At 41.2% G+C, this 25437-nt stretch overlaps 3 protein-coding genes across 6 annotated transcripts in view; 2 read left to right on the top strand and 1 right to left on the bottom strand.

Annotated features, from left to right (window-relative positions):
* The first annotated feature begins 1101 nt into the window (after positions 1 to 1101).
* ankrd42 (ankyrin repeat domain 42) lies at positions 1102 to 14757 on the top strand. Its single transcript, XM_022229187.2, has 14 exons — positions 1102 to 1203; positions 3882 to 4033; positions 5159 to 5266; positions 6168 to 6287; positions 6641 to 6776; positions 7662 to 7829; positions 8172 to 8204; positions 8783 to 8908; positions 9458 to 9514; positions 9915 to 10010; positions 11238 to 11375; positions 12198 to 12324; positions 12949 to 13084; positions 13388 to 14757. The coding sequence occupies exons 1-14, from the start codon at positions 1197 to 1199 to the stop codon at positions 13505 to 13507; spliced, it is 1524 nt and encodes a 507-aa protein (XP_022084879.1). The 5' UTR covers positions 1102 to 1196; the 3' UTR covers positions 13508 to 14757.
* A 221-nt stretch (positions 14758 to 14978) lies between these two features.
* Positions 14979 to 25437, bottom strand: part of LOC110976144 (nucleolar protein 11-like) — an 11776-nt gene continuing 1317 nt past the window's right edge. For 2 of the 4 annotated variants that reach the window (XM_087138717.1, XM_087138718.1), the window contains 9 exons: positions 21636 to 21787; positions 20919 to 20987; positions 20437 to 20639; positions 19812 to 19937; positions 19261 to 19362; positions 18391 to 18469; positions 17495 to 17575; positions 16431 to 16538; positions 14979 to 16145 (listed from right to left, as the gene is read on the bottom strand). In XM_087138717.1, coding sequence (XP_086994843.1) covers positions 16026 to 16145; positions 16431 to 16538; positions 17495 to 17575; positions 18391 to 18469; positions 19261 to 19362; positions 19812 to 19937; positions 20437 to 20639; positions 20919 to 20987; positions 21636 to 21761 — 1014 coding nt within the window. In that variant the 5' untranslated portion in view covers positions 21762 to 21787 and the 3' untranslated portion in view covers positions 14979 to 16025. Of the gene's footprint in view, positions 16146 to 16430; positions 16539 to 17494; positions 17576 to 18390; positions 18470 to 19260; positions 19363 to 19811; positions 19938 to 20436; positions 20640 to 20918; positions 20988 to 21635; positions 21788 to 23619; positions 23828 to 25437 lie in introns of those variants that run through there. The other 2 variants (XM_022229189.2, XM_022229188.2) reach the window with 2 other exon arrangements.
* The window catches only part of LOC110976146 (mitochondrial dicarboxylate carrier-like), a 23001-nt gene continuing 21421 nt past the window's right edge, over positions 23858 to 25437 (top strand). The window contains exon 1 of the mRNA XM_022229193.2: positions 23858 to 23996. The gene's annotated coding sequence lies outside the window, so the exon portion shown is untranslated. The remainder of the gene's footprint in view (positions 23997 to 25437) is intronic.

The raw sequence follows: 25437 nt of genomic DNA, 5'->3' as shown, positions 1-25437 counted from the left end.
TTACTTGGGTTTTACCTGCATTTTCATCCCCCCCTTTCATAAATGCTAGATCCATCACGTTGGATTGCCCAGTTGGTCCCCTGTATAGTGGGGGCATTTGATGTATGTAAAGGAGGATCCCCCCAGGGTTGTACCAAATAAATGAATAATTGATTGATTATTTGAGTATTATTTTTTCAAATTTGAATATTCAAATACAAAATTCATAAAAAGGAAGGCCGGGGAAAATTTTCTTGTTTTGAATGAGAAAAATTGCACTATAACGGAGGCTTGTTTCAAGCAGATTCAAATGAAAAGTGACAGAAATCTTACGATTAAAATCGTAAATTATTCATTAAACAATTGAAAAGGAATAGAAATTTTCAAAAGGACGAGAACTATTGTTTATCTCTTAAAACTTGCTAAATTGTGGCTGGAGATACTCCTAGATGTGAGAAGCTATTATATTGATTATAACGTACAATCATGTATGTTATTGCAACTGATTTTGTATATGGTTTGCTCAATTATCTCCCGGTCGGTACGACTGAATATTCAGATATCCTTCAAATTGAAGGTTGAATATTCAGATGTGAATTATTCAAATTGACTCAGCCCTACTCCCCCTTTCCTTGTAGTGGTACATGTAGATCCAGTGCGGACCCATCCGGTGGCATTTCATCCCCCATCCCGAATTTTTTCAAGGGTACAATGTTTCCTTTTCGCCTTGGTTACTCTTCTGTTATCAATTGATTATTTAATAGGTTTTGAGGCAGAAACTGTCAATAAAAAATACGACACTTTTATTTTCAGGTTCATCTCCATTTTTAAAAATTTTTTTAAATTTTTTTTTTTTTATTGCCGCCCGCCGCGCGCCTCTTGGTTACGGTGGCTGGACCCGTCAGTGGCCTAGTAAGTCCGCGTCGCAAGGTTACGGCTGTAGCTTGAAATTGTACGTATTAATGGTATACAGAAGCCACTAGCTGAAGGCCCCCGACAAGCACTTTGTGTACACATTGGAATAGTCATGGCTATCGGATTAGAAGCCGTAGCGTGCCGCCCTCTTGCGTCGAATGAAATGAAGGCTGAGACACTACCTAGACGTATACTTCGTGAGAAAAAGCAAATGGAAGACGAGCACCAGTCGATTCACATTTTTTCTGCAGTCTTGACAACATGAAAACAACGGTGCTGTAGATCGTCAAATTGAAACCATAATGCCAGGTAATTCCGTGTTAGATTTATATTTTTTTCAAAACAAAAACTGTATACTAGTGATGAGGTGTGTGATGTTTATAGAGTCCAAGCTTTGATGCGTGGAATGGGAGAATGTGTGTGTGGTGCCGGTGATACGGCAGGGGGCCGGCTAGGCTACTTCCCAAACATGCCGAACAGTAAGGTACATGTAAGTTACTCCGTAGACTTTACTGGGGCGATCTTTTTTATGGTTCCGCACGCTATGGCATATTGAAAGCTGCCCAGTCCGCCTACCAGATAATACATCTGTTTGCACTTGCTTAAGCAAATCTTCCCCTAAAGACCATATTAATAATAGCTAACATATGGAACTACCATTATTGCTTGTATTTTGTAGCATTTAACCTAGGCCTATATTGTTGGCAAAAAATGAGGTTCTTTCCACCATCCTTACCTCTCATCCCTCGATGATCCGCACACATCTGCATTCTCTGTGGCCACACGTCACGTGACAAAAACAGGCGCAGCGTATTCGCTTAGGCTTAACTAATGTTCATGTTTCTGTGGATACCAGTCCCCATAATTCCAACTACTCTGACAAAGATCTGAAGATTATGTATAGAGACGTCTGGGACATCTGTGGTCAGGGAACCACACTAATTACATATCGGCTCGAGACCATTTGGAGGGGTGGGGATGGCAGGGCGTGCGATGCACGCTGCATTGTCAAGCCAGCTGTTTACACACATTAAAATGTTTGAGAAATACATGTATGTACTTCAGGGAGTGATGATATTTTGTGGAGATATGGTTGTGAAGTTGTAAGACTAATAAAGTTTCTGTTTTCCCATGCAATTCAGGGATTTATTTATTGCAAAATGTTAGAAAGGTGAACAATTATTCAAATCAGTGCATTTGTTTTCATGTTTCTTTGTTGTCGACACCTGCCTGCGGCTCAGGCATTAGTCGTGTAAAGTCTCCTGAGGTGGTTTTAAACGCACGATTTAAGACCAGCCGAGCAGACATTTATTCCCTTATTAAATTGCTAGACAGTTCACTCCCTTTTGTGATCTATGCCTCTGGAGTATTTTCTTTGAAGGAAAACAGTCCAAAATTACAGCCGGTCAAAATTCCACCTCGTGAATACAAACTCACTCCAACACATGTAAGCATGGATCCAGGTGAAAAAGATGTATCGCGGTGAAATTCTTTAAGTACAGTGTACCCCAAAACACCCACTGCACGTGTTCAGTTACATTGCCGGTAGAACAGCAAAAGCATATACACTGTATCTAGACCGGTTCATGCACAGACAAATACATATACAGTGTATCCACTGTCTAAAATAATAGTAAGGATTTTCTGTGGGGACCAGTGGTAGCCAGAGGTTTGTGGTAGCATCATGCAAGGATATCTCTTTTATGAGTATGTGTGTTAACCTCTTTGAATAAATTATAAATTTTGCCAAAAAAAATGACCACGGGTTATTGCAAAATCTGGTCGAAGAGACCATACCAAAACGCTATTCCAGAAACTGAACACGCTATTAATATTCAACTTACACAAATATCATCTGGGTATCCTAACGTTTTGATTTGAAAATGATCTTCTGCCCCCCTGAAATCAAATCATTGTTCATATAATACAAGGTCAACAGCCGAGTTTCACATTGCAAATAAGAACTACAACATTTCTGTAAAAACTTCGACATCAAGGCCCTTTGCTCGGGAATAAAATCACCCCAGTACCATACTTCAGAAGTATAGATGGTTTGAAGAAGTTCTTGAAGAATATCCTCCTTTCCATGTAACTTCTCAGTATTGTACCTGTATTTAGTGTACATACATGTATGTATGTTGCATTTCTATTGTGCATTCATATCTTTAATAATGAAGCAGTCATATTTAGATTTGTGCTCACTTCCTAAGATATTATGACAATCAAAATCTTTGTTTAATTCTGACGTTCAGCTGCACCCTCAGTTATTTTACTTTCTTTACGCTCTCTGTCCTCTATCTTGTAATTATAGCTGTATACGGATATTACTGTGACATACACATGTATAAGGAACCAGGCCACAAACAAGCATTTTCTTTCAGTCTGGTATCTGCCATTCATCATCTCTTATTTCATTCTGTAATAACACTGTTTCTTTTTGTTCTAATTGTATGGAATGTATGGAAATAAACCGACTAAACTAAACGTCTCCTGACGACGGACAGAGCATACTGTCCGAAACCTTGAGTACCCTCGGGATCTTTTCTGAACCACACATCCTCACAAAAGAGATATATGCATGGTGCTACTGCAAACCTAACTTACTTCCTTCTCCATGAAAAGCTTCAAAGCTCATCTGGTAGTAACTTACGTCCTTTAGTAGCTTTTGTGCTGGAGCTGGGCTCCATCTCCCTCATAAGAACCCTGTACACAGACATTTGGTACTTTAAACTTTTTTTGTTTATTCTTTCAACTCCGTTTCAACCATGGCATAGACTACCGAAGTGACTACGTCACGCGCATAATTGTGTGTGTAGAAGGCATTACAGTGAGAATCAGCGCGCGAACCAACACGCGCGCTATTTGTTTGCACTACACTTTCTGCTTCACAGTGACGTCACACTTCGGTACTCTATAGCCCTTTTTATTTTTACATATTAAAGCAGCATAATCTGCCCATGATGCTCTCTTTTTAAAAAATTATGCAGGTCAGAGGTTAATGAACATACATGATGCAGTACGCAGTGGGGATGTCTTGGAGCTGGAGGCCATGGTGAAACGGGGTGCCAGCATCAATGAAGTGGACGCCAAGAATAAATTCACCGCCTTGCATTGGGCATGTCATTGCGGTGCATTGGAGGTCTGTTTTGTGCACGTGGACCAGCTGAGGCAGTGAACACAAATGATCATTGTAGCTAGAAATATTAACGGTCTTCAACATTTGCAAGGCCTATTATTTCATAAATTCTTTGATACTTTCCCCTCAGAAAGTGATTCTCAGTAAAACCATGTTTACCCATGTTTTCTGTTGGATTGAATTGTATTGTCCAAAAATGCCATCATTTTGCCTGTGTGGCCTTTGCTGCAGGCCTCTTGGTTTCTCCTTCACAAACAAGTTTTGGAAGCAGAATTTACAGATTTGTTGGGCATTTCTCCTGTCTCTTCATTCCAAGGTTTGAGTGACCTCATAGCGTCATGCTCTTTGTGGCTCTGTTTGCAATTGCATGAATAGGACTGATGAAGCGAGATGCATTAATTGTAGGGATTTAGGGAAGGGCTTTTCTGAGTAGGAGACTGCAAGTTGGGAAAATTAACTTAAAACCAAATGAAAGAGTTTCAGCTAGGTATTGAAGGCTGGAAGGATCATACATGTACCTCACACAAATGTGAATACGTCATTAAAAAAACAATAAAACATTACATAGTTTATTCGCCACTCATATAAAATAATATACATGGTGGAAATTAAGTGGTCCTTGCTCTGCTAAAAAAAACAACAACAGTACAACATTAAATATTTATTAATTGTATTCAATCATGAAATGTGACGGCAACGTGCAACTTTTGCATATTTGCAACAGAATCACTTCTTATGACATCAGTGTCAGCTTGATTTCATTTCTGGTGATTTTCAATCAAATCAAAATTTAAACCCAAGTCTTTACCCTGCCAGAGGCGGCAAGGCTCTCCACTTTCGAAAGGCTAGGGGGCCCGATTTATTAAAGTGGGCAGTCAACAGCAGCAGTGAAAACTGCAGAATCCAAGACAATGGGAACTAGTTCCACTGGACGGTGTCCTTGTTGGATCCTTCAGTAGTTGTTTGGCTGGGAGCCTGAGACCATTTGGGCCTTGGGGATCATACTATTTGGTGTAGATATTGTACGTGCGGTAACCCTCTTAGCTGTTTGTATTAGGCACGAGCCCCCTGAACCCTGCTTATGCAAACTGCTTGTGATCTTTATTGTTTCTGTCTGGTTCCTCGTAGTGTCTTCATTGGTTGTTGTGGCACGGTGCCGACGTCAACGTCAAGACACCGCAGGGATGGACCCCTGTGCATATCGCTGCAATCCGAGGCCAGGATCAGTGCATTCAGGTGGGTAGGTGCATAGCGTCGCAATCTTTATTAAAAGTTCCATCCACCACTAACCAAGGCACTCTTGAAGTACTTGTCAGAGACCAACAACCAATTCCACAAAACTCTCCAAAGCTGCTCGACTTCACTGCTGTTTTTGTCATCTGATGTGCGCAATAAAGCTGTGACCAGGTAGTTCCTCAGTCAGTGGTTTTTGAGTGGCATAAGAAGTGGTACAAATGGACAGTTTTTACTAAAACACATGAGATTTTCATAAGAGCCAATATCTTTCAAAAGTTGAAGTGAGCAACATGCAACTTATAAATTTAATAAAATGAATAAATTTATTATTATTATTATTATTATTAACTTTGTGAAGTAATAATCTGCCAGTGTACGTCTAAGAATATTTCAGAAATGTGTGCCCCATGCCAAGAAAAGATGAAAATGTTTTCAAATTAATGGACAGGTAATTCCGTGATCAGTTTGCAAGAGTCACAGTGAAATCCTTCATAGTGGCTTAGTCATAGTCTCAGTCAAAGGTGCTAAAGCAATATAAAATGTTGGGCGGAAAGTTTGATGAAGTAGATTGCAAGTATGTTTTGCAGCTGGCTGAGTTGTGCAAGAAATCAGTTGAATTTGGGAACAATCTTTAATATACTGGTGTCATTTACACTCCGTTCTTTGAAATTGGCTAAAAGCTCATGCAGGACAGTGGTGTATGCTGTTTTTAGGATTTTTTGTAGCCAGCGGATTCTTGGCAACTTTGTTCTGTGCTGTAACTATTGAAATACTGATTAATTGGCTCAGGAAGGTCACTTGGAGTTGAAGGCTTTTGTAAATTACTATTTCAATCAAAAACTTCTCATTGATGCATACCAAAAAAGCATTTTATTAATCTTGGTTGGTAACTGGTGTACAGGCGCTGGGCACCAGTGGAGCTAGCATGAACTGTCGTGACCAGCGCGGTAATACCCCTGCTCACTTGGCCGCTGCCCATGGCAATTCCTACACTCTCAGCTCTATACTCCGAGCAGGAACGGTACGTACATGTACTCATTTGGGTGTCCTTATAGAAATGAGGCAAAATCTTACTAACAGTAATTCTTGTCTTTGGAAGTGAAATGATCACACTTGTTATCATGTGTTAATCCAGAACACTTCCTCCAGAAACATGAAACATTCTATCGGCTGTAACTTACTGAGATACTTGAATCTTGATTACTGTGCATCAATTCAGCCTCACTAATTCAGACCTGTGTACCTTCTAATGTCTGGATTTTCCATTTTCCTCCGTAACTTCATCAGCGTTTGTCAAAATAATTCACTTCAGATGTTCACTACAGTACGTACTGAGGCTGTCTCGCTAAAAGCCCGATTGTCGTTTTCCTGCAGGACATTGAAGCTAAGAATATGACTGGCTGGACACCCGTCCACGTTGCGTCATACCACGGCAGACTTGGTTGTCTGCAGCTATTGGTCAAGTGGGGTGCCAGGACTGATGACACGGACAGCACTGGCAACATACCTGGTGAGGATACACAGAATTGGCAGTTGGGCACTTGCGATTTTTACAGATTATAATTACCGTCCTGTGAAACGTCATTCAGCACTGAAAGCTCTTGATCTCTTCTTCAGCACATTTGATCACTTCTCTTGCGCTTATAAATCCCAATTTTTGGTGACAGGTGTAAATGGTCACACACAGTTTATGAGAATAAATAAGCATTCTCAAAATATTCGGGTTGGTAATACCTAGATCAGGCCTGAGTATTCATGATGATTAACTCATGCAAATGTAGGCTAGATCATTACGAATATCGGAATATTGGAATAATCAGCCTTTCAGAGACACTAAATCCCTACCAATGTAGAAACACCGTGTGTGTTTATCTGGTGGTCCGCCTTCAGTTTCTGGACAGGATCTGTGCCCTGGTTAAAGGAGAAGGCTGGTAGTCCGCCCTTTGCGTAATAAAAAAGCTTTTAAAAATGAAAGAAAACCAGTAGAACAAGTGAAATTTGTTTTACTGTGTGGTTTAGTACATACTGTAGCTGTCATCATGAATTTACTCATAACATCTTAAACTGATGAAAGTGCAGAATACATGTATGTGTGACGTTGGATACACATGTCAACTGTGTCACCATTTTCTGTAGTTCTTTCACAAGGCCACTTATTCCCATTGCATACTTTTGACATCAAATATAGATTGCAGACAGTATTTGGTTGATACCCGGTGTCTGCCCATTTCCGTCAGTTTTCATTTCTGAAATTTGTTTGTTTGCATTCACATGACTGTGTGCATGTAGAACCTATGTCATGAAGTGATCCTCGAGTTCTGAAAGACCACTTGCTTTGGCTAAAAACGTTTCTTCAAACCTCTGTGTTTGTTTTTCGGGTTTTTCATATCCCCAGCCCACCTGGCAGCCTGCGAGGGTCATCTTCCTTGTCTCAAATTTCTGGTCAGTCATGGTGCCAGTTTGTCTGACACCCTAGGAGCGAGGAACGATAACGGAGAGACGCCCAAGACGCTGGCCTCACAGTTCTATAAACAGAGCTGCGTGGATTATATCAATGCTGTTGGTATGAAACAGATCAGGTCTCTACCACAGTGGGTGATCAAAATCAAGAAAGATTCATTTTCTCTGGAATTTAAAGTATTGTTGAATCTAACTCTCTAGTCCTGTGCTTTGGAAGAAGCCAACGGGACCTTCTGTGTATTCTAATTTCAAGGGCCATCAAATCCCTTGTAATTAATTTATAACTGCACTCTACTGTCCTCAATGCTGCAAACTTATTCTTTATGTTGGTGTTTCAACATTCAGTGTTCTGGTCTCATAGTGATTTTCTGCTGCCTCAGGAAGTTCATGTTTTCAGTGTTATTAGCTAGTTGACGACTTCTGTTTTTTTCTTTCTTTTTGGTAGAGTGGGAGCGTGACCATCCTGAAGATGAGGAAAGTAAGGTCAATATTATTTCAGACCCACCATTCCCAAACTAGGCTGAAGATGAACAAGATATTACCTTGAAAATGGTACCAAGACACGCACGAGCAATGCACATTCCCGTGTCCATTGCCGATGACTACCAAAGCTTTCTGCATTCAAAATTGTTACTTTGGATCATTTTGAAGTGTGATAACTAACAACAGGAGGAGACAGACTTGTTGAACATCAAAATTGCCTGCTTCAGGTCCTTGTTGGGGAATAGTTGGTCACATTTTAGCTCGCTGGCTCAGTGATCTGACACATTGTTGAGGTCTTGTGCATTTTAATGCTCCTAAATGGGGGCTGCATTTTGGCCAGTCAGATTACAAGAAAAATGAGATGTGTAGGTTAGATATCAGGCCAAACAAGTAAAGAAATATCAGGATTAGAGTGTGGAAAAATTTTTCTATGATGATGGAATAATTTGTGTTTAACCACCATAACAGTTTTGGACTGAAAGAAAACCCACACAGTGATTTTAATGTCAAGTTTATCTCAACAATCCTTTTACAACTGTCGAGATTTAAATATTCCAATCCTGTTTGATGTAGACCTGGCCTTCCCTGCACACATTGCTGCCTACAGTGGTGATCTGAGCCACTTGAAGATGCTGATTGAGCAAGGAGTCGTCAACATCAACGAACGAGATGAGAAAGGCTCGACTCCGGCCCACAAAGGTAAGGATCACTGCAGACGTTCCTGTTGGAAATGGCAATTTTCTGTGGGTCACAGGTTCACATCCAGCAATGTTCAGTTTCATTGTCCAATCAAATCAAGGTGAGTAGTGGTTCTAGTCACTTTCCTATTGTGACTCACTCATTGAGTGCTGTGGTCCATTTGCTGAGGTGGCAGCCTTCTATGCGTTGGTATGTGGGTTCGAACCCTTACGGGGACCAAAGCAGTTTGTGTTAAATGCTTTTCACTTTAATTGCCTCTTTCCATCTAGAGGAATGCATGGGTTCCTTTGAGGTTAGCAAACAGGCTGTGCCAATCTTGAGCCGCTGCAGTAAACTGATCTCACAGCCCAGTGAACAGGGGTAGTAATTGAAGAAGCACTCAGAGGCATGTATTTAAAAGTTCTACATATAAAGAACTCCATTGTTATGTGAAAAAATAGCACAGTTGGCTTGCTGTGCTTGGCTATGAGGAACAAAATCTTGAATGCATTGAGGAGACTCGCTATCACCACCAACACTTGCTCTGATCTGATCCTGTGTTTATTTCAGCTGCCGGAAATGGCCATCTGGAATGTCTGCAGTGGCTGGTCGAGATGGGAGCCAACAGTAAGTCCGTTTGAGCTGTGATAACTGTAGGATAAAAACTTGTGTCTGAGGTATGCATTACATTTCTCTCCCAAGTATCTTTGTAAGCATTCCTGGTCTGAGTCATCAAAGTCGTCCATAAAGATCCCAATAGCACAGCCAAAGAATCCTCCCTGTGCAAGGATACCATCCATGGCCAAAAAACTTCTGAGAGGGTGTGTTTCGAAGACATTTTAGCTGTCGTACTGCAATCCACACTATAAAAAGTTAACATGTTTTTTGACCTGCATGGCAATTCATGTAGCAAAACAATTAATGTTGGAAACATATTTTGATTTAGCTCAGTTTTTAGAAATGCACTCCAAGATTTAATACGCCTTTATTTCTGACTGAATCTTTTTTGGGTTAAATGTTCTTGCAGTTCACATCCAGAATTCAGCCGGGGAGACACCTTTGGAAGTTGCCACTCGTTTTGCTCAGCTGGCTTGTGTCAAACTGCTCAAAGGTGACGAGTCAGGTGAGACACCCAACAAGTCCACATCTTGCAAAACACCAGTACACTAGCAGCAATGAAATGACACCTGAATTTTCCTGTTAGTGGTTGATACTTCTAACCATATTTCAGGGGAATTGGACTGATTGAAATAATTTTTTCATTGTTTTCAAACTAAGATCCATTGTTCATAATCAATTTGATACGTAGGAAATGTTCTGTATCCTAAACTGATCTTTAAGGATCCAGGAAATAAATTTTTCTTAGAATCACTCTTTGTGTATCTCTGTACTCTTCCATCTATGAAGTCTGTTTGACATCTTTTTTGAGTTACGTGAACTGAACGGTGCACTTTTTCAAACATTGAAAATGGACCAAGCATTTCTGGACAAGTGAGGGCGCTTTTGCTTTGATGTAAATCCAGGAAGACATGGTTCAGGTTGCATGTTTTCATGTTCAAACATTTCAAATTGTGAACCCCAAATTTGCTATCTGGGAACATTTCTGTGAAAAGGATTTTTGCTGGATTATTGCCATATACTTGCACAGCAATAAATTGCCAAAGAAAATGAAATCTGCCATAGCAGTGGTTAAAAAAATCTAGAAATTTTCTGTGCACAAATCAGTGCAACATTGAGATTCAGTGCCTTGGATGACGTTATAGTTCTGCTCATGAATATGCAAAGTGCATTAGCATAAAAACCCCCAAAGCATCAAAATATGGGTTAACATTGCAAGACAAAATTTAAAATCAAGTCAATTGAAACCCAAAGATGCAATTCCAAGACTTTTTAGTAAAATTTGTAAAAATATTTCTATTTCGTGGTTCCTTTAAGGAAATCTAGTTTGAAAAAAATACTTTTTAACAAATTACATCAGGCAGATGTGTGACTCAACTCGATGGAGTGAGTTTGAAGACACCAGAGCCACTTTGAGTTCAAAGCTGTTTAAGGATCGTGCACAGTGTAACTCAGTAGGAACCTTCAACCTTTTTCAGCCACATAATGTAATGTAAAGTTTTCATCAGCATACCAAACTGAGTGGCATGTCAAAACAAAACTCAGGTTGCTCTTTTTAATGCAAACTATTAAAGATGGCCTGACGACTCAATATGTGGGGTCTGGTCACATCTAACGAAATCAAGTTGTTTTTTCACCGTCACCCCTCACAAATTCACTTTACCGTGTTTCAGTGTTAGGTTGTGTTAGAGCTGGCAGTTTGTATGTTTGGCATCCGTTTGTCTGTTTGTAGATTCGGATGAGGGGCCGGCAGATTATGCCGTTGCTGATGAGGACAATGAAGACAAGATTGCCCGCCTGTCCGCTGATCATGGAACTGGGGAAGGCGAGTCCATCCCGCTAACTGGGAAACAGAAAGAGGAAGCTAGAGGTGAGGAGAGTGTGGTTAGGAGGCAGGGATCTGGAAGGGTTTTAGGAGTTCAGAGAGTGTCAAAAGGATTCCTTGACTATCTACTGATTGTGAGACAGAATGAAAACTCCATCCCACTGACTGGGAAATAGGAAGAAGCTGGAGTCAAGAAGATACGCTGGTTTGGAGGGACAGCGATGGTTTAGAAAGGTACATGTATTTAGAAGAGGCTGACGAGTTACATGTAAGCAAGAGTCAAGAAGATTGTTGGACTGTCTACTTGTTGTGTGAAATCCTTTCTGTTGCCTGGGAAACCGAGGAAGCTAGAGGTGAGATGATAAGTTGGTTTACAGGAGAATAAGAAGGGCTTAGGAAGGTACTGAAGAGGTAAGGGATATAGAGAAGATCGTGCTACTGTCTGCTTGCTCTGGTGAGAGGAAAGACAGTCCATTCCAATAACTGGCTATCAGCTGGGGTTAGAGCAGATGTAGGGGAAATGGAATTAGGAAAGGATTAAGGAGGTCGGTCATTATGCGATAAATATGACTGTTTGCATTCAGTATTAAATAGGATCGTCAGAAGTGTCAAAGCATTGTAAGGAATGACTCTGTCAAAACGAGACTGGGTGACTTGTCATTGACCTGTGATGATTTCAAAAGGAGTGTTATGAAGAAGCTGGTGAGATTTGATTTGTGAATAAAATGAAACAAAAGATTGTGTTTTGTTTACTTGTGTGGAAGTCTGCAAACTCTACATGAAGTTTGCAGACTTGAATCAAAACTTGTTGGGGAAGAGATTTGTAGAATTGGCAGGCCTTTGCCATTACTTGTGTCTCGCGTGTAGGCCGTGCATTGAAACGTGTAGAAGAGCTTGAGAGGTTACTGGGCATTGCCAAGCAAAACTACCACCAGCTGGGAGGACGACTGGATGAAGACAGAGAGATGAGACGGAGGGACAGGGAGAGTGAACGGTAAGTCAAGACTGAAGGTAAGAAGTGATGCTTGAACTGAAGATGATGGGTGTGGTCAGCCACCTTTTGGGTGTGGTTAACCCCTCCCCCAAACTCAGCAACGAGTGATAGGTCAATCAAAATAGTGGGCTTGGTTGTTGAAAAGCTGAATGTGGTACACCAAACTGTTGGGTTGTGGTTGGCCTATGTGTTGGGTGTGTTAACCCCAATATTGGGTGTGGTTAATTCAGATGTAGTCCTGGGTTAACCCAGAACTGGGTGTGGTTAACGATACCAACGGCACATGCTTGAACCGGCTGGTGCAGTAATCCTTTCCTTGCCTTTCACTTCAGCAGCTCAGGTTAAATTCCCAGCTCTGTCCACATATGGATTATGTTTTCAGTCCCTACCTGATGTCACACATTTTACCAAGAATATTCTGGGGGTTTCCCCCACCTCTAAATCCGTACTCAACTGCTTCTCATTGTCTCCTCTGTACCACACACCATAACATTCTTGGTTCTGAGAGGTCATCCTCTGTTGAGATGCAGGTATCTGCTCTGATGGAGTAACGAACCCTGATCAAAGATGAGACAAAGACAACTCCAGTGATGGGAGGTTAATTTTCATACATTTTGTCCTCAGTGTGATAGGCGAGTTGGAATCGCAGCTCGAGTATGAGCGGCTGCGACGTGAAAAACTGGAGTCGCAGCTCGATGAGTGCCGCTCCGAGATCCAGCATCTGAATTCTCAGTTAGAGAGAGCTTCCTCATTGGGAGTGGTGAGTAGTCATGAGCCAATCTTATCTTTTCTCATAGGTCGGCACTCTGCTTTGGAAAAAGAGCATTACACACACGACCAGACTTCTATTCATTGGCTCAGTATCAACCTGATTTGGCCCCTTGTGATGGGAAAATCTAGGTCATCTGGCAAGAGTGACAGGATTTTTCAAATCCGGATGAGTATCCTGACTTCATAGCATCATGTCTGTGAAATTCCAACCATGGTCTGTCTAAACCGTAACTACTGCCCGGTACCAAAATCAATTCTGAGGTGGTGTGTCTCTTTCGTCTGTTTCTCCTAGAGTGAGGAAGAGAGCAAGCCCAAGAAGAAAGCCAAAAAGAAGACACGACCGACAGACGGGGGCGTGTTTGTCAAGAGAACCGTCAACAAACCCACGGCCAAGAACACAGACTTTTTCTGAGCGAAGAGTTAAACAAGATGCAACGTCAAATGCTAGCGTGTAAATGGGAGGCAGTGTTCACACAGTATCAAGCATATGCATCCGTAAAATCAAAGCAGTGTTGCAGTCGAGTCCAAGTCCCCAATCATGTCTGATCCAAACCATCCAGTCGTGGGCCAAATCACAAGCTATTCAAATAAACTGTCAGAAAAGCTTCCTTATGCCATTGTTAACTGTTAGTAGTGATTGGTCTCTTGAAAGGATTAGTGACTGGACTTGTGATGGATGAACACTTCATCAACCGATGCTTGGAATCCACTCATCATGCCATTTTGAGATTTTTTGAGGATGTGCCTGGTATTTTTATTTGGCCATGCTTGATAGAATAATGAACTTAAGTCATGGTGAGTCTCCATCTGTATTTGGTAATTTTGAATCATGTGTCTTTGGAAGCAAGAAATCAAAGATTTGCACAAAAGTTACCTGCTTACAGTATCCGTCAATTCTGTTGAGAAATTTGAAATGAAAAGTTGTAAATTTCAACATTTGTTCTGCATATTTTCTCAGTATTAACTTTTGACCCTCTGTGCTGGGGAATGCCATTATCTGACCCTAAAATTCGTTTCTTTTGAAGGGTTGAGGAAGGAAAATTTCTCTCAACATGTCCAGACGCTGTCATGGCAGGCTTGATGAGCAAGAACGTGACTTATGAAGAGTACTGTTTCTTGACATTCAAAGCTCTGGCATTTCTGGCCAGTCTATCATTGTTAGCATGTTGGCCTAAAGTTTCTTGACCTAAAAATAAGAGTTTAAAATTGTCTGACATTGTAATTGTAAATTAAGGATTTTCCATTTGCAGAGACATATTTTATGATGTATAGTGAATATTTTTAGATCAGTCTACACTTTGTATGCATTTGAGAGACCTGTAGAGACTACCGACTGCAGTGTAATTAATCAACACTTAAACATCAACCGTAAAAAAAATCATAAAATTGTGAATTAGATTGAAAAGAATTCATGATTCAAGTTTTTAACAGGTAAATTGGCCAAGAGATTATTAGTAATGAGTAATTGTGTCTTTTGTTTCATGTGTGCATTTGAATGTATCTCGGTGATTGTACATTACTCCTTGCTACATACTCTGTATGAAAAACAAAAGGCTGACAATGCAGGTTTTTCTGCAAGACAGTGCAATGTGATCATTTAGTGACATTAACACTCGATTACATGGCAGACTGCATTCAGATTATTTTCTTTGCAGTCGGCATTATCTTAATATTGCACACTGGATATTGAAATAAAGTTCTTCATGGAAGTTGTCTATAGGAAATAGGAAGATATTTTGCACAGTGGCATATGTTGAAACTAAAAATGGTAGTCCAATGTAAAGTGGAATAGTTTTGCAGAAAGCTGATTTCAACTTGAAGAATCCGTAGAAATAGAGGGTCCCGTCCTTTCGCAAAGTTAGAGTTTACAGGCAATATGGGAATAAACAAACCCTTGACTACATTTTGGTTTCTGTGGAAGTGTTGTTCTCATTTTATTTTTGAAGCATACTGTCCAAATTCAATGAATGCCAGTCGCTTTAGTCTGTAGAATAATGGTCCAACTGTCTGAGAGGAAAAATGTAAGTCACTGTTATTATTGACCACGCAGGAGTTTGTTAAAATGGCCCTCCATACCTGTTAAGGTGATCTGGGCATGTTCAACCAAGCAATACACAAGCCACAAAAGGAATGTCAATAATGTAGGTCCAATACTTCTACTGAATGACAGTATACCAGTCGTCATTGGAAACAAATTGGCGACTCAACCTGCTTACGAGACTAGTTCCCCATGTCTGCCATCTTTGGTATGTAAACTGCGCACACCACCCTCAAGGTGGAATGCTGAATATGCTGTCCGTATTACTCATTCCTAGCCTACAATAGTGATGGTAAACAGGTATGGTCAATACCACCATACGTAGTGCACTAATGAACACGCCCCCAAATGTTTTCAGAATGGATCTCCATGCTCAACAAGAAGATCGTGTCTATTTCCACTCCATCAGTTGTCCACGACGTTTAGTTGCTTTCGTAATCCTGACATCACATGGACTGTTTGCATAACAAAAGGGCTGGTGCTTGCACAACTCCGGTATTTCCCAATCATTTCAAAGAAAATTTTGAAGAAGTGGAAAAATTCCGGGCACGAGACATTTGGCCTAATTTCTCGTCAGTTGTTCCTTATATTCGCAAGAAGCTCGAGTCAGCCTCAACTAGGCCCTCACACAGTAAAAACGTGCAAACTGTGTCATTCCCGTGGGACAAGTCATCCCCATTCTCCTCAAGCATCTGTGTTCTTACGCTTTGCTACCGCGTGCATCCCCAAACCAACATCTTGGTTCTTACGAATGGACTACTCAGCGCCCTACTGTTCCAGCTTTGAGTTCACATGAATGACTGAACAACTCAATGCTGACGATCTCTCTGGGTGCATTCAGTCGCAATGCAGCAGTTCTTCAACAGCTCTGGTCTAGGCAAAGTGTTCTCTCCTACATGGTCAGGACTTCAATGCTGTAGCTGCCACTCGTCTGTTTGACGGGTACCAACACGGAATCTTTGAAGCTCTGGAGGATGGTCTTTACGGCTTCTAGTTCAGTGTAGAATGACTCCTACCAACAAAACAGAAAGCAGTGAAAATAGAGGGAAGTTTGACAGGACAAAAAGATGTCACATGCAGAAGTATGAAATTGTTGATTTTACCCACGCAGGCGTAGCGAATTTTGAGAGGGGAGTCAGACATCGGAATAGGGGGAGTGTCTACTCATTTCAACGGCAGAGGAGTTTGGCATTGGACCTTTAATACTTGCTTACCCACACCCCTTCTTTATGCTCCTCATTCTAGGAACTACCTTCTTAAAGTAAGTTTTCATTCTGGCAATTTTGATTCAACTCACCTGCATTTGTACAGATTGTGCCAGTTCAGCGAGCAGCGCTCTCGCTTCAGGAGACAGGATAAGCTGGGTGAAGTGAGCATCTAACAGAGCACTTATCCAATCAGCGACCTGGAGACAATACAAACAGCCAATCAGACTTCTTATCACAGCCAGCTGGGAAATTGCTATTTGAATATCATATCTCACCAAAAAAGTTTTGCCCCTGGCAAACGACAAAAACATGAAACAATGAAACAATGGATAGAAAATTTATAACAAATGGCTCACCTCCATTTTGAAAAAGTGAACAAAATCGACCGAAAAACATTTCCCAAGAATGTCCCAATTGCATCCCAAATATAGAGCACAAAAACTGGATGTGGATACCCATGTTGGAACCCAAAATCCTTCCTACTCCGCGTCAGAAGCAGAAATAACGAAAATCTTGGAGTCCGTTGCTCTCCCCTCCAGTTCTTACACCCATGTGATCAACCACACATGCATGTAATTGGTGATGGAGGAATCCAAACTATCACCCAATTAGAAACCAGGCCACATGTAATCCAGAGAGTCACAAACTGGTTGACGATCTCCTGAATAATGTCCAATTAGGACTCTGGCTATGCTTTATCAAGCATGTATGATGTATAACCAATGATGTAGTGACCCCGACTCTTGTCCAATTTGGAATCAGGCTATTCAATAGACCTTTCTTTTTCTACTGGCCGATGCAGATATCAAATAATAAACAAATATTACAATCAATTATAAATTAAAAATGCTTCCCCCTTTAACCCTAGTAATGCCAAATCCAACAAGATTTTATGTGATCTACACTTAGCATCAAGCGTTTGGGAAGGATGATATCAAATGGTAGCTAATATTAATAAACGACAGAAAGGTCTACAAAAAAACAAGTGCCATGCCAAAAATTAACTATAATGTGTATTGTATAAGCCACTGAATGATGAAGTCTCTTTCTATGGACACGCAAGTTACCTGCACAAGAATGAAATGGTATGGTCTAAAGTCTTGTATCAGAATCCCGTATGTCCAAAATCGCCTCCAAACTTCAATTTACTCACAATGTTAAGAGTTGGCGTGGAGTCGTCCTGGACATTGGCTGGCATTGTTGACAGAAGAAAGTGAAGATATCTTAGTAACACCTGGAAATCATTGACCCAAATCACACAGAATGTGATGCTTTTCATAGTAGGTTCTTGGAAAATGGCCTTTAAATCTAATGTAACTAAGATACGAAGAGACATTTCAAATGTCATCTCATTGAGCTTGTAACATTTAACGAAGGCTTTGGGGGAATTTGGTGGTAATTGGGTCTCAACTTTTGCATGGTATAAACAAGAACAAACAAGAATCCTTCAAGTAATAACTGACTATCAGTGAAGCACAAAAAATACTAACCAATGATTTGAGCCAATTCGGTATCCCAACAGTGCGTGCCCAAAATGAAGCAAGTCGGAAGTCATTCAGGAACAGCACGGTTGACCTACCCAATAAAACCTAACGCCAATTCACACACCTGCAATATGTCCAAGCTCTCCTGCTATGCTATCAAAAGTCGAAAGACCTCGCCATTTTGAAATAGTGAACTGGCTCACTCTGGTAACCAAACTCGGAAGCCTTTACTGTGGTTCTACCATGCTGCATGTGCATGTAACCAATTATCTGAATCTTCGACAAGTGGGGTGCTGTGACCAGGCCAAAATGCATGAACCCCTCGCCTTCCAGAATGCACACAACGGGTGAAAGTGGAATCCTGCAATCAAGACGTCTCCACAGAAAACAGTAACACGGCAACCCGTAACCCACCACCAGCTTGGCTAGTGGATGGAAACTCTCCCTGGTCCCCATGCATATTCCTTCCCCTTCACTCTGACCTCTGGCTGGTTCCAGTTTACTCTACCGCCCAAAAGGAGAGGTTCTCACAATCCCAAGATGGTTCAAAACTCAAATGACTCACCAGAGCTTCGTCAAAGCTGAACTGTCTTAAGCTATCAACGATGAACGTGTCATTGAAGGGGCAGCACAAGGCTTTATTACTGAAGCAATGCATCAAGGGACATAACAGATCAGTGTGTAATGTTTTATGATTCTGCACAGCAACCATGCTTCAACCATCGTTGCATGTCAATGACCTTCTTGTTTAAAGAAGTCACATTGCATTCCCTTAGTGTTTGCCATTTTGTTATCTGACCTTCCAAATACATGCATTTATCACAGGGCTATGGTATCAATTTCAGTTGCCAAGGTTGCCAGAGCAAATGAAGAGCTTATTGCCAATACGAGGAAAGCGTCATTTGGTTCCTTCCCTTACGTCACCATCTCGTGGTTGCCTCGAGCCAGTTTCTGGGGGTTTTACTTAATTATAAACAACTCTATGCATTAAAACAGTTAAAAATAACATTTACGGAGACCTGGTACCCTCTTTTGATTTTAAATATTCAACTGTGGAAACATTGCTCTGTATTTCAATGGTGTACATTTCATGTTGCAATGAAACCCTTCCAATCAACTCCCCCCGGAATGTTTGGTAAAATTGACTAAAATTAGACGACTCATGACTTTTAGGATCAAACAAGTAACAAAATGTAGTTCACTGAACCATAATATCCTGTTAGGGGTAAGGGGTTTAGGTCTGAAAAAATCGCTTCCCAAAAAAATCCCCGTATAGCCTCTCCCCGGGACTCCAGACCGGCGAGATGAGGAGCTCCTTCCCACCTTGCCGACTATGTCAGCTGTAGTAAAACCTGACTGAAGCTTCATTAGTCAGTAAATCAACTGCATGGCCTCCCTCTGTTGCATCTTTTTTAACTTTGATTTCAAAGGATACAGGCACTGGGCACATGCTGTTGACACAGGACATGCTGTAGAAGTTTCCGGTGAACTGGTACCTGTGGACTCCTGACTCCCATTTGATGTGCCCTGGATATGTCTACAAAAGGAAACAAGAGTCTGTCGGGAACTCTCACGGAGCAAGTGTAGACACCAAAATCATTTCAAAGCATTCCAATCAGGAGATGTAACCAGATTTTGTTGCAGTAAAATAATTATATTCTGGGCTCAAAATATCCACATGACAAGTCCAGTTTGATCCAAGTCTTGTGCTATTTATGACTAGTAATCATTACTGAAACCCTCATTCGATACTACACTTGATCAAATCAAATGGTCATCTTTACGAACTTCTTTCGTCTTTTTAAGCATTTGCTGTTTCCCATAAATTCTCTAATGCACAATAGTTTTAATGTGACCTGCAAATATCCATTGTCTAGTAATATTTTTTAAGCTTTTTGAGGAAGACCGAAGCAATGCAACAGTAGGTGCTGAATGTTAAAAGATCAGGGATGGTTAGTATTTATGATAAGGGAATCCATACAGTACCTGATGAAGAACTGTAACACTTTTGTCAAGATATTATCTGGGATATCCTGCATGTGCTCAACACAGGACTTGACAACCTCTAGGTCTCTCATCTCGATGGCCGACAGTAAAAATGACGGACATGAGCTAAACAAAAAGAATACATCAAAGTGTCATTTTACACATGTAATTTAACTGGTGCCATTAAAAAATCTCGAGCCCGGATTCTTTCACACCTGGTCCTAATTTCATGGCAATGCTGCACTGACCATATTCTGGTCTGTATCTTTGGTGGAAACTGTCAGAAGTTAGAACGGCAAATTTCTATCAAGCAAACAACAATTTGCATAAAACACAACCAGTTTCTTCAAGCGTGTGCATATGATAGACCATCTAAGTCATTCCAGTACTAGTTCCTTCAAAATCCACCAGATTTGAAGAAATGCTCAGCCCAACCGCTAATAACTTCTTTAAGCCGGAGCCTGCCAACACCCTAAACCTTCAGGATACCTTGGCTAGAAACCCTGCCAGACACATCAGGCTGCATCACGTCAAAGTGGCAAACAAGATCCAACAGGTCAATTCTCCCCAAGGCCCAACAACCTACGAGTCTGCGTTTGTTTTTCGATCAACCTTTTGCGCCTACCTCGCAGCCACATTACACTCTTCAATAATCCTCAGTAATGATTTCTTGGGCCAGAAGTGCTTCTTTGTCTCATCCTTGTTTCGATCAGTGATGTTGTTAAGAATCAGGCTTGCCAATAACGTCCTTGAGGGCAAGTCTAGATCGGTTTGGGATTTCTCCAAGAAGGCTTTGCAGACTCTGCTGAAGTGTAAAAGAGTTTTAACCTGAAGCAAAAAAATAATTGTACATAACTCAGGTGACACTATACTCACGCAAAAGCAATATGCTGTTTCTGCAAATTAAAGGACTTGTATATTGGTACGTGTACATGCATGCGTATAATGCTGGGGTGAGATTGAGCATAAAGGCTTAAAGAAGCTGAATTGTGACAATACTTTTGTACACAGCCAGTGAGGGAAAAAAAGCTGAAATCCAAAGCCAAAAAAGCTGGAATCAGCTAAAAAGCTGAGAAATCTCACCCCTGATAATGTGACAATTTATACCTTAGTGGGATCTAGCATTTCTTCTACGATACTTTCCACTTCATCTTTGTGAGGCGTTGTTGACCCATCCTGTCAAGAAACAAAACAGCCAACTGAATAAAACTCTGAGCCACATCTACAGTAAATGTTAACGACCACTGACCAAATATTGCTAAGTACATGTACACATGATACCATGTTCAAAAATGACACCCTTGTTGGCTGTGTAATTATTTTTACAAGCAGAACCAGGAAAATGCAGCTTTTTATTAACTAGGGAGCAAGTATCAGGAAATTTAATTATGATAAAGCAACTGGAATAGAAGGCAGAAAAATTCACCAATTTCACAGACGAGGAATACCACTGTTAGTCAATACCAAACTTTCATGCCATTTCTGCAAGCACTCTATGTCCAAAATCTCCCAAACTGCCACACCGAGGAAAAATCCCAATACCGAATTCTTTTTATAATGTACATAAGTCATATGTATATTAAGGCCCATGCAAATTTACAGCGGCCAGTTTGAGTAAACTTCAAATAACAGTACAACTGTATAGCCAAATAATGTATAGCTGGGGTCAAAGTTCAGACAAACTACGACTACATACAAGAATTATGAATTCTATGTTCAGGTACATGTACATTCTTGGTGCCGCTGTCATTAGAAGATACAGTTGTCGCATGCAACATGTCTGACTATATCAGATGCCCCAAAGTGTAAGCAGGCGAGGCAAACCTTCGTTTTGGGTTTCTCCGTCCAGTCAAGCGTGACTGGAATTCTTGACTGTGTGCTGAGGGCTGCTGAACTCTCTGTTCCTAATAATGAAGCAAGGCTGCCGGGCTGATCAGTAGATGATGACATACTGGCTCTGATATCTGTTTGAAAAACTACCAAATAATTCCAAAACATTAAAGTAAATGTTATAAAGAATCAGCAACATGCAGTGAGCATGAGCGATGAGTCAATCTGCACAATTGATCAGAGTTGCTGATTCGAGTCATGAGACGTGGACTCAATTCGCTTTTTTTGTGACTTGTGACTTGACTTGTAATTACCAGCTTTGACTTGTGACTTGACTTGTTTTGCAAAAAATGACTTGTTACCAACCCAAGTCAGACGCTACTCAACCGGCCCCCTATTCAGTTTACGCCTAGCGTGCATTAAAAAAGGGGCTTCGGCTCGCACACCAGCTTCTACTTCACCTAGCTGCAACTGCAGATCAGGGCAGCATGCATATCATGCTGCTACGTTGACGTTGTGCTGATGCATGACTAGGATAATAGCGCCCTCAATATGTCATCATTTCATCTCAATGCTTATTTCCACAAATGCCAAGTACATTTATTAAATGTGATGCACCATCCCAAAACCAGAATTTCGATTTAACATGGATCACTTTAAAGTGTAACAGCTGAAGGAAAGGAATTGTCCAACATCACAAATACCGACTTCAGCCTGGTTTGGGGATGGTGGATCACAAATTAAAGAGAGGTCCAATATACGACAGATATGTGATAAACTGCAAGAATAGTAATTACAACACAAGTGAAAAGGGGGAGTTATAGAGGCATTGTCAAAATAATTGGACAAAACGTGTTCAGCTGTCTGAAACTCATAACTTGTAACTTGGTTAGTTGACGCCTGGCTCTTTTTGCCTATTGCAGCTGGGCAAAATATTGTGCGGCTTGACTTGTACTTGGACAAAGAGACTTGGGACTTGACTTGCCCTGTGACCAAATGACTTATGACTTGACTTGTGACTGGACCTAATGACTTGTGACTTGACTTGGACTTGCAACAAGTGACTTGCTGCCACCTCTGCAATTGATCGGTTGTGCCGTGCTAACAGTTGATCCTTCACGAAATCTCAAACTTTAGTTTTGATTTCAACATAATCTTCCACAACCTTGAATAAGAACGGAAACTGTAATGGATAGATGGCAAAATTAAATGTACTGAATAGATCACGCCATCAGATGGACCATTTATTGTGCAGAGACTGAAGGCACCCAACACAAATATTTGAGTTTCTCTGAGTGACGAAGGTGGATAAAGTTATGACTCAACCTTATCCCAACAACTGTGGGGTTCAACGTCCGCTGCACTCCCACAAATTCTGGGGGTAACTCAAACTTGCTGACAATCATGTCCATGTGACAATGATGGGCAAAAGTGGTGATCATTATCATGTTTATGCAAAAGAGAAACCTCTAAAAACATTGATGAAATTCCTCCGAATTGCAACAAATGTCACTCATATGCATGTTAGGAATCTGAATTTGAAAAGAAAAACAATTCCGGCTTCCATACATGTAGGCCTGGTTCAGATCATGCCAGATAGTAGATTTAGGACTACATTACAACCATAATGTTAAAATAATGGTAAAAAAGTATTTAGGCACGTTAGGCCTAAACCGCTAAATTAAAACAATGAAAATGGATTCCCATGATTATGGTGACTCCAAAAATAAGCAAATTTCTTGAACTATGTACAGGACTAGGCGTGTGTTCCTTCCTCCATGTGTTCCTTCCTCCATGGGTGGACTCCCTGACCGTAGTATGTTATGAAATGAAGTCAACGTCCAACCATGGAGGTAGACTCCATGGTCCAACCTGGGCTAGGTCATCAGTCACGCAACAGGCAACTAATGGTTGTTTGCTGTACATGTACGTTGGTTGGTTTTGTAAAAGAAAAAAATGACAGTATGTACTTGATTACCCGAAATCCTGCGGTGGATCGGTCAAAAGTTTGGTTTACCTTGATTGACGAATCGCATGTGAACTGAAGATGAACACACAACACACGTGCAACTTGTCGACCGTACCACACGCGTGAGACATGTGGGCACCCGGCCTGCAAACGCGTGATCGATCGACTGAGACGTGATACCGCCCTCTACATTATATTTACAGGACAAAACCTCACTGCTAGTTCCACACGCGGGGCGCGTCAACGTGGCGTTGAGCTTAGTTTCCAAATTCCATTTCCCGGGACAGGCACGGAATCCTTTAATTTTCGTCGCTAAACTTTATGCACAAGAACTCCTGCATGTCCTGTCTTGCTGAGCGAAGCCATACCTCAATATCAAAAAAGCGGTAAGAATTTTGACGTCAAGCCTCAGGGTGACCTTGTGTCAGTGGTCATGTGATGTTTAATTGCTATCACTATTATTTTTTTGTAAAGTCAACAGCCTTGTCTTACCGCAAATACTGCATGGGTGATTTTGCACAATGGTAGAAAGACATTGTGGGAAGGAAAAAGGTCGACCGTTGTGTAAAATCACCCATGCAGTATTTGTGATGAGGCTTATGACAGTATTGGAAATTAAGGCCTCAGTATACGTATAGTATGGGTCACATTCAACATGATTTTCCAGGACTGTTGGTTTTTCGATGTACACTGAACAAACCTTCACCGTGTACATACTCCCATACTTTTAACACATTTTTGGGCTGTTTCAATTGTGCCAACTTACTCTTGCCATCACAGCTATTTGTGCAACCAATTCTTGAGCAGCTCAGCAGCATGCACTGTACATGTACGCTGGCCTGCATTAGTCATATATCGCACATGTGTGGCAAACTTGATGTTGTGGTTTTGCAATAAATTGTTTATTCTGAACAACAATGTAACTTACCCCTGTAGTGTGTGCATATTTTAATCAAATATAGTCGTAAATCCCACTTCTGAAGTTGCCCACGACCCCTCATTTTGGCATTTTTCGAGCAATTGTTTTTCGTCCGTGTAAAACTGCCATTTTGAATTACCTTATTACGTATTCATGAGTCATGAATATCATTTGTGCAGCATTTAAACCAACGGAAGAAAAGTTGGAGCAGTGGGAAAAGTTTTGTTATAAATATTTATTTAACCGATATGTTTTGTGAATGGTTTCTGGGGTGTCAAGCTGCCCCTTGGTAACAAAAATTTGCATGTGAACACTTTCCTTTTGATATGCAAAGCAACAACAATTCCAGTCAAAACGCTGCTCACAACTCGCGAAATGGGCTTGATTGAAGCCTGGAATAGGGATGGGATTTCCAACTGAGAGATTGCCAGACATCTAAAAGTTAGTGAGTTTGTCGTTCGATATAACTTGAAGAAGTTGGAGAAATATGGATCTATGGAAAACCTACCTCATTCTGGCAAACCCAGGTCTACCACGGAGTGGGATGACCTGCAGCTCGTGAGGTAGTCAAGGAGAAATCCCTTCCTGACTGCCCCTGAATTGGCAATGGAGCTTGCCACGACAGCAGGGGTGGAAGTTCACACAAGCACTGTCTCCAGGCGACTTTCTGCAGCTGGTTTGAATGGCAGGGTTGCCAGGCACAAGCCCCACCTTACTGCCGACCACAAACAACTGCGATTAGTCTGGGGCGGGAGCACCTTGACTTGACGGCCGACGACTGGAGCCGGTTGTTATGGACGGACGAGTCCGTTTCAACTGTTCCAGTCCAGTGGCAGGGTTTATATTTTGGGAACAGTTGGAGAGGAGTTCAAGGAATGATGCGTCGTTCCTTGACGCAGCACGGAGCC

Source organism: Acanthaster planci, linkage group LG07, assembly GCF_054643075.1.
Source record: "Acanthaster planci isolate LZ-2023a linkage group LG07, COTS_SCS, whole genome shotgun sequence".
Lineage (NCBI taxonomy): Eukaryota > Metazoa > Echinodermata > Asteroidea > Valvatida > Acanthasteridae > Acanthaster > Acanthaster planci.
The sequence above is the reverse complement of the archived record's forward strand: the minus strand, read 5'-3'. Positions and strand labels throughout refer to the sequence as shown.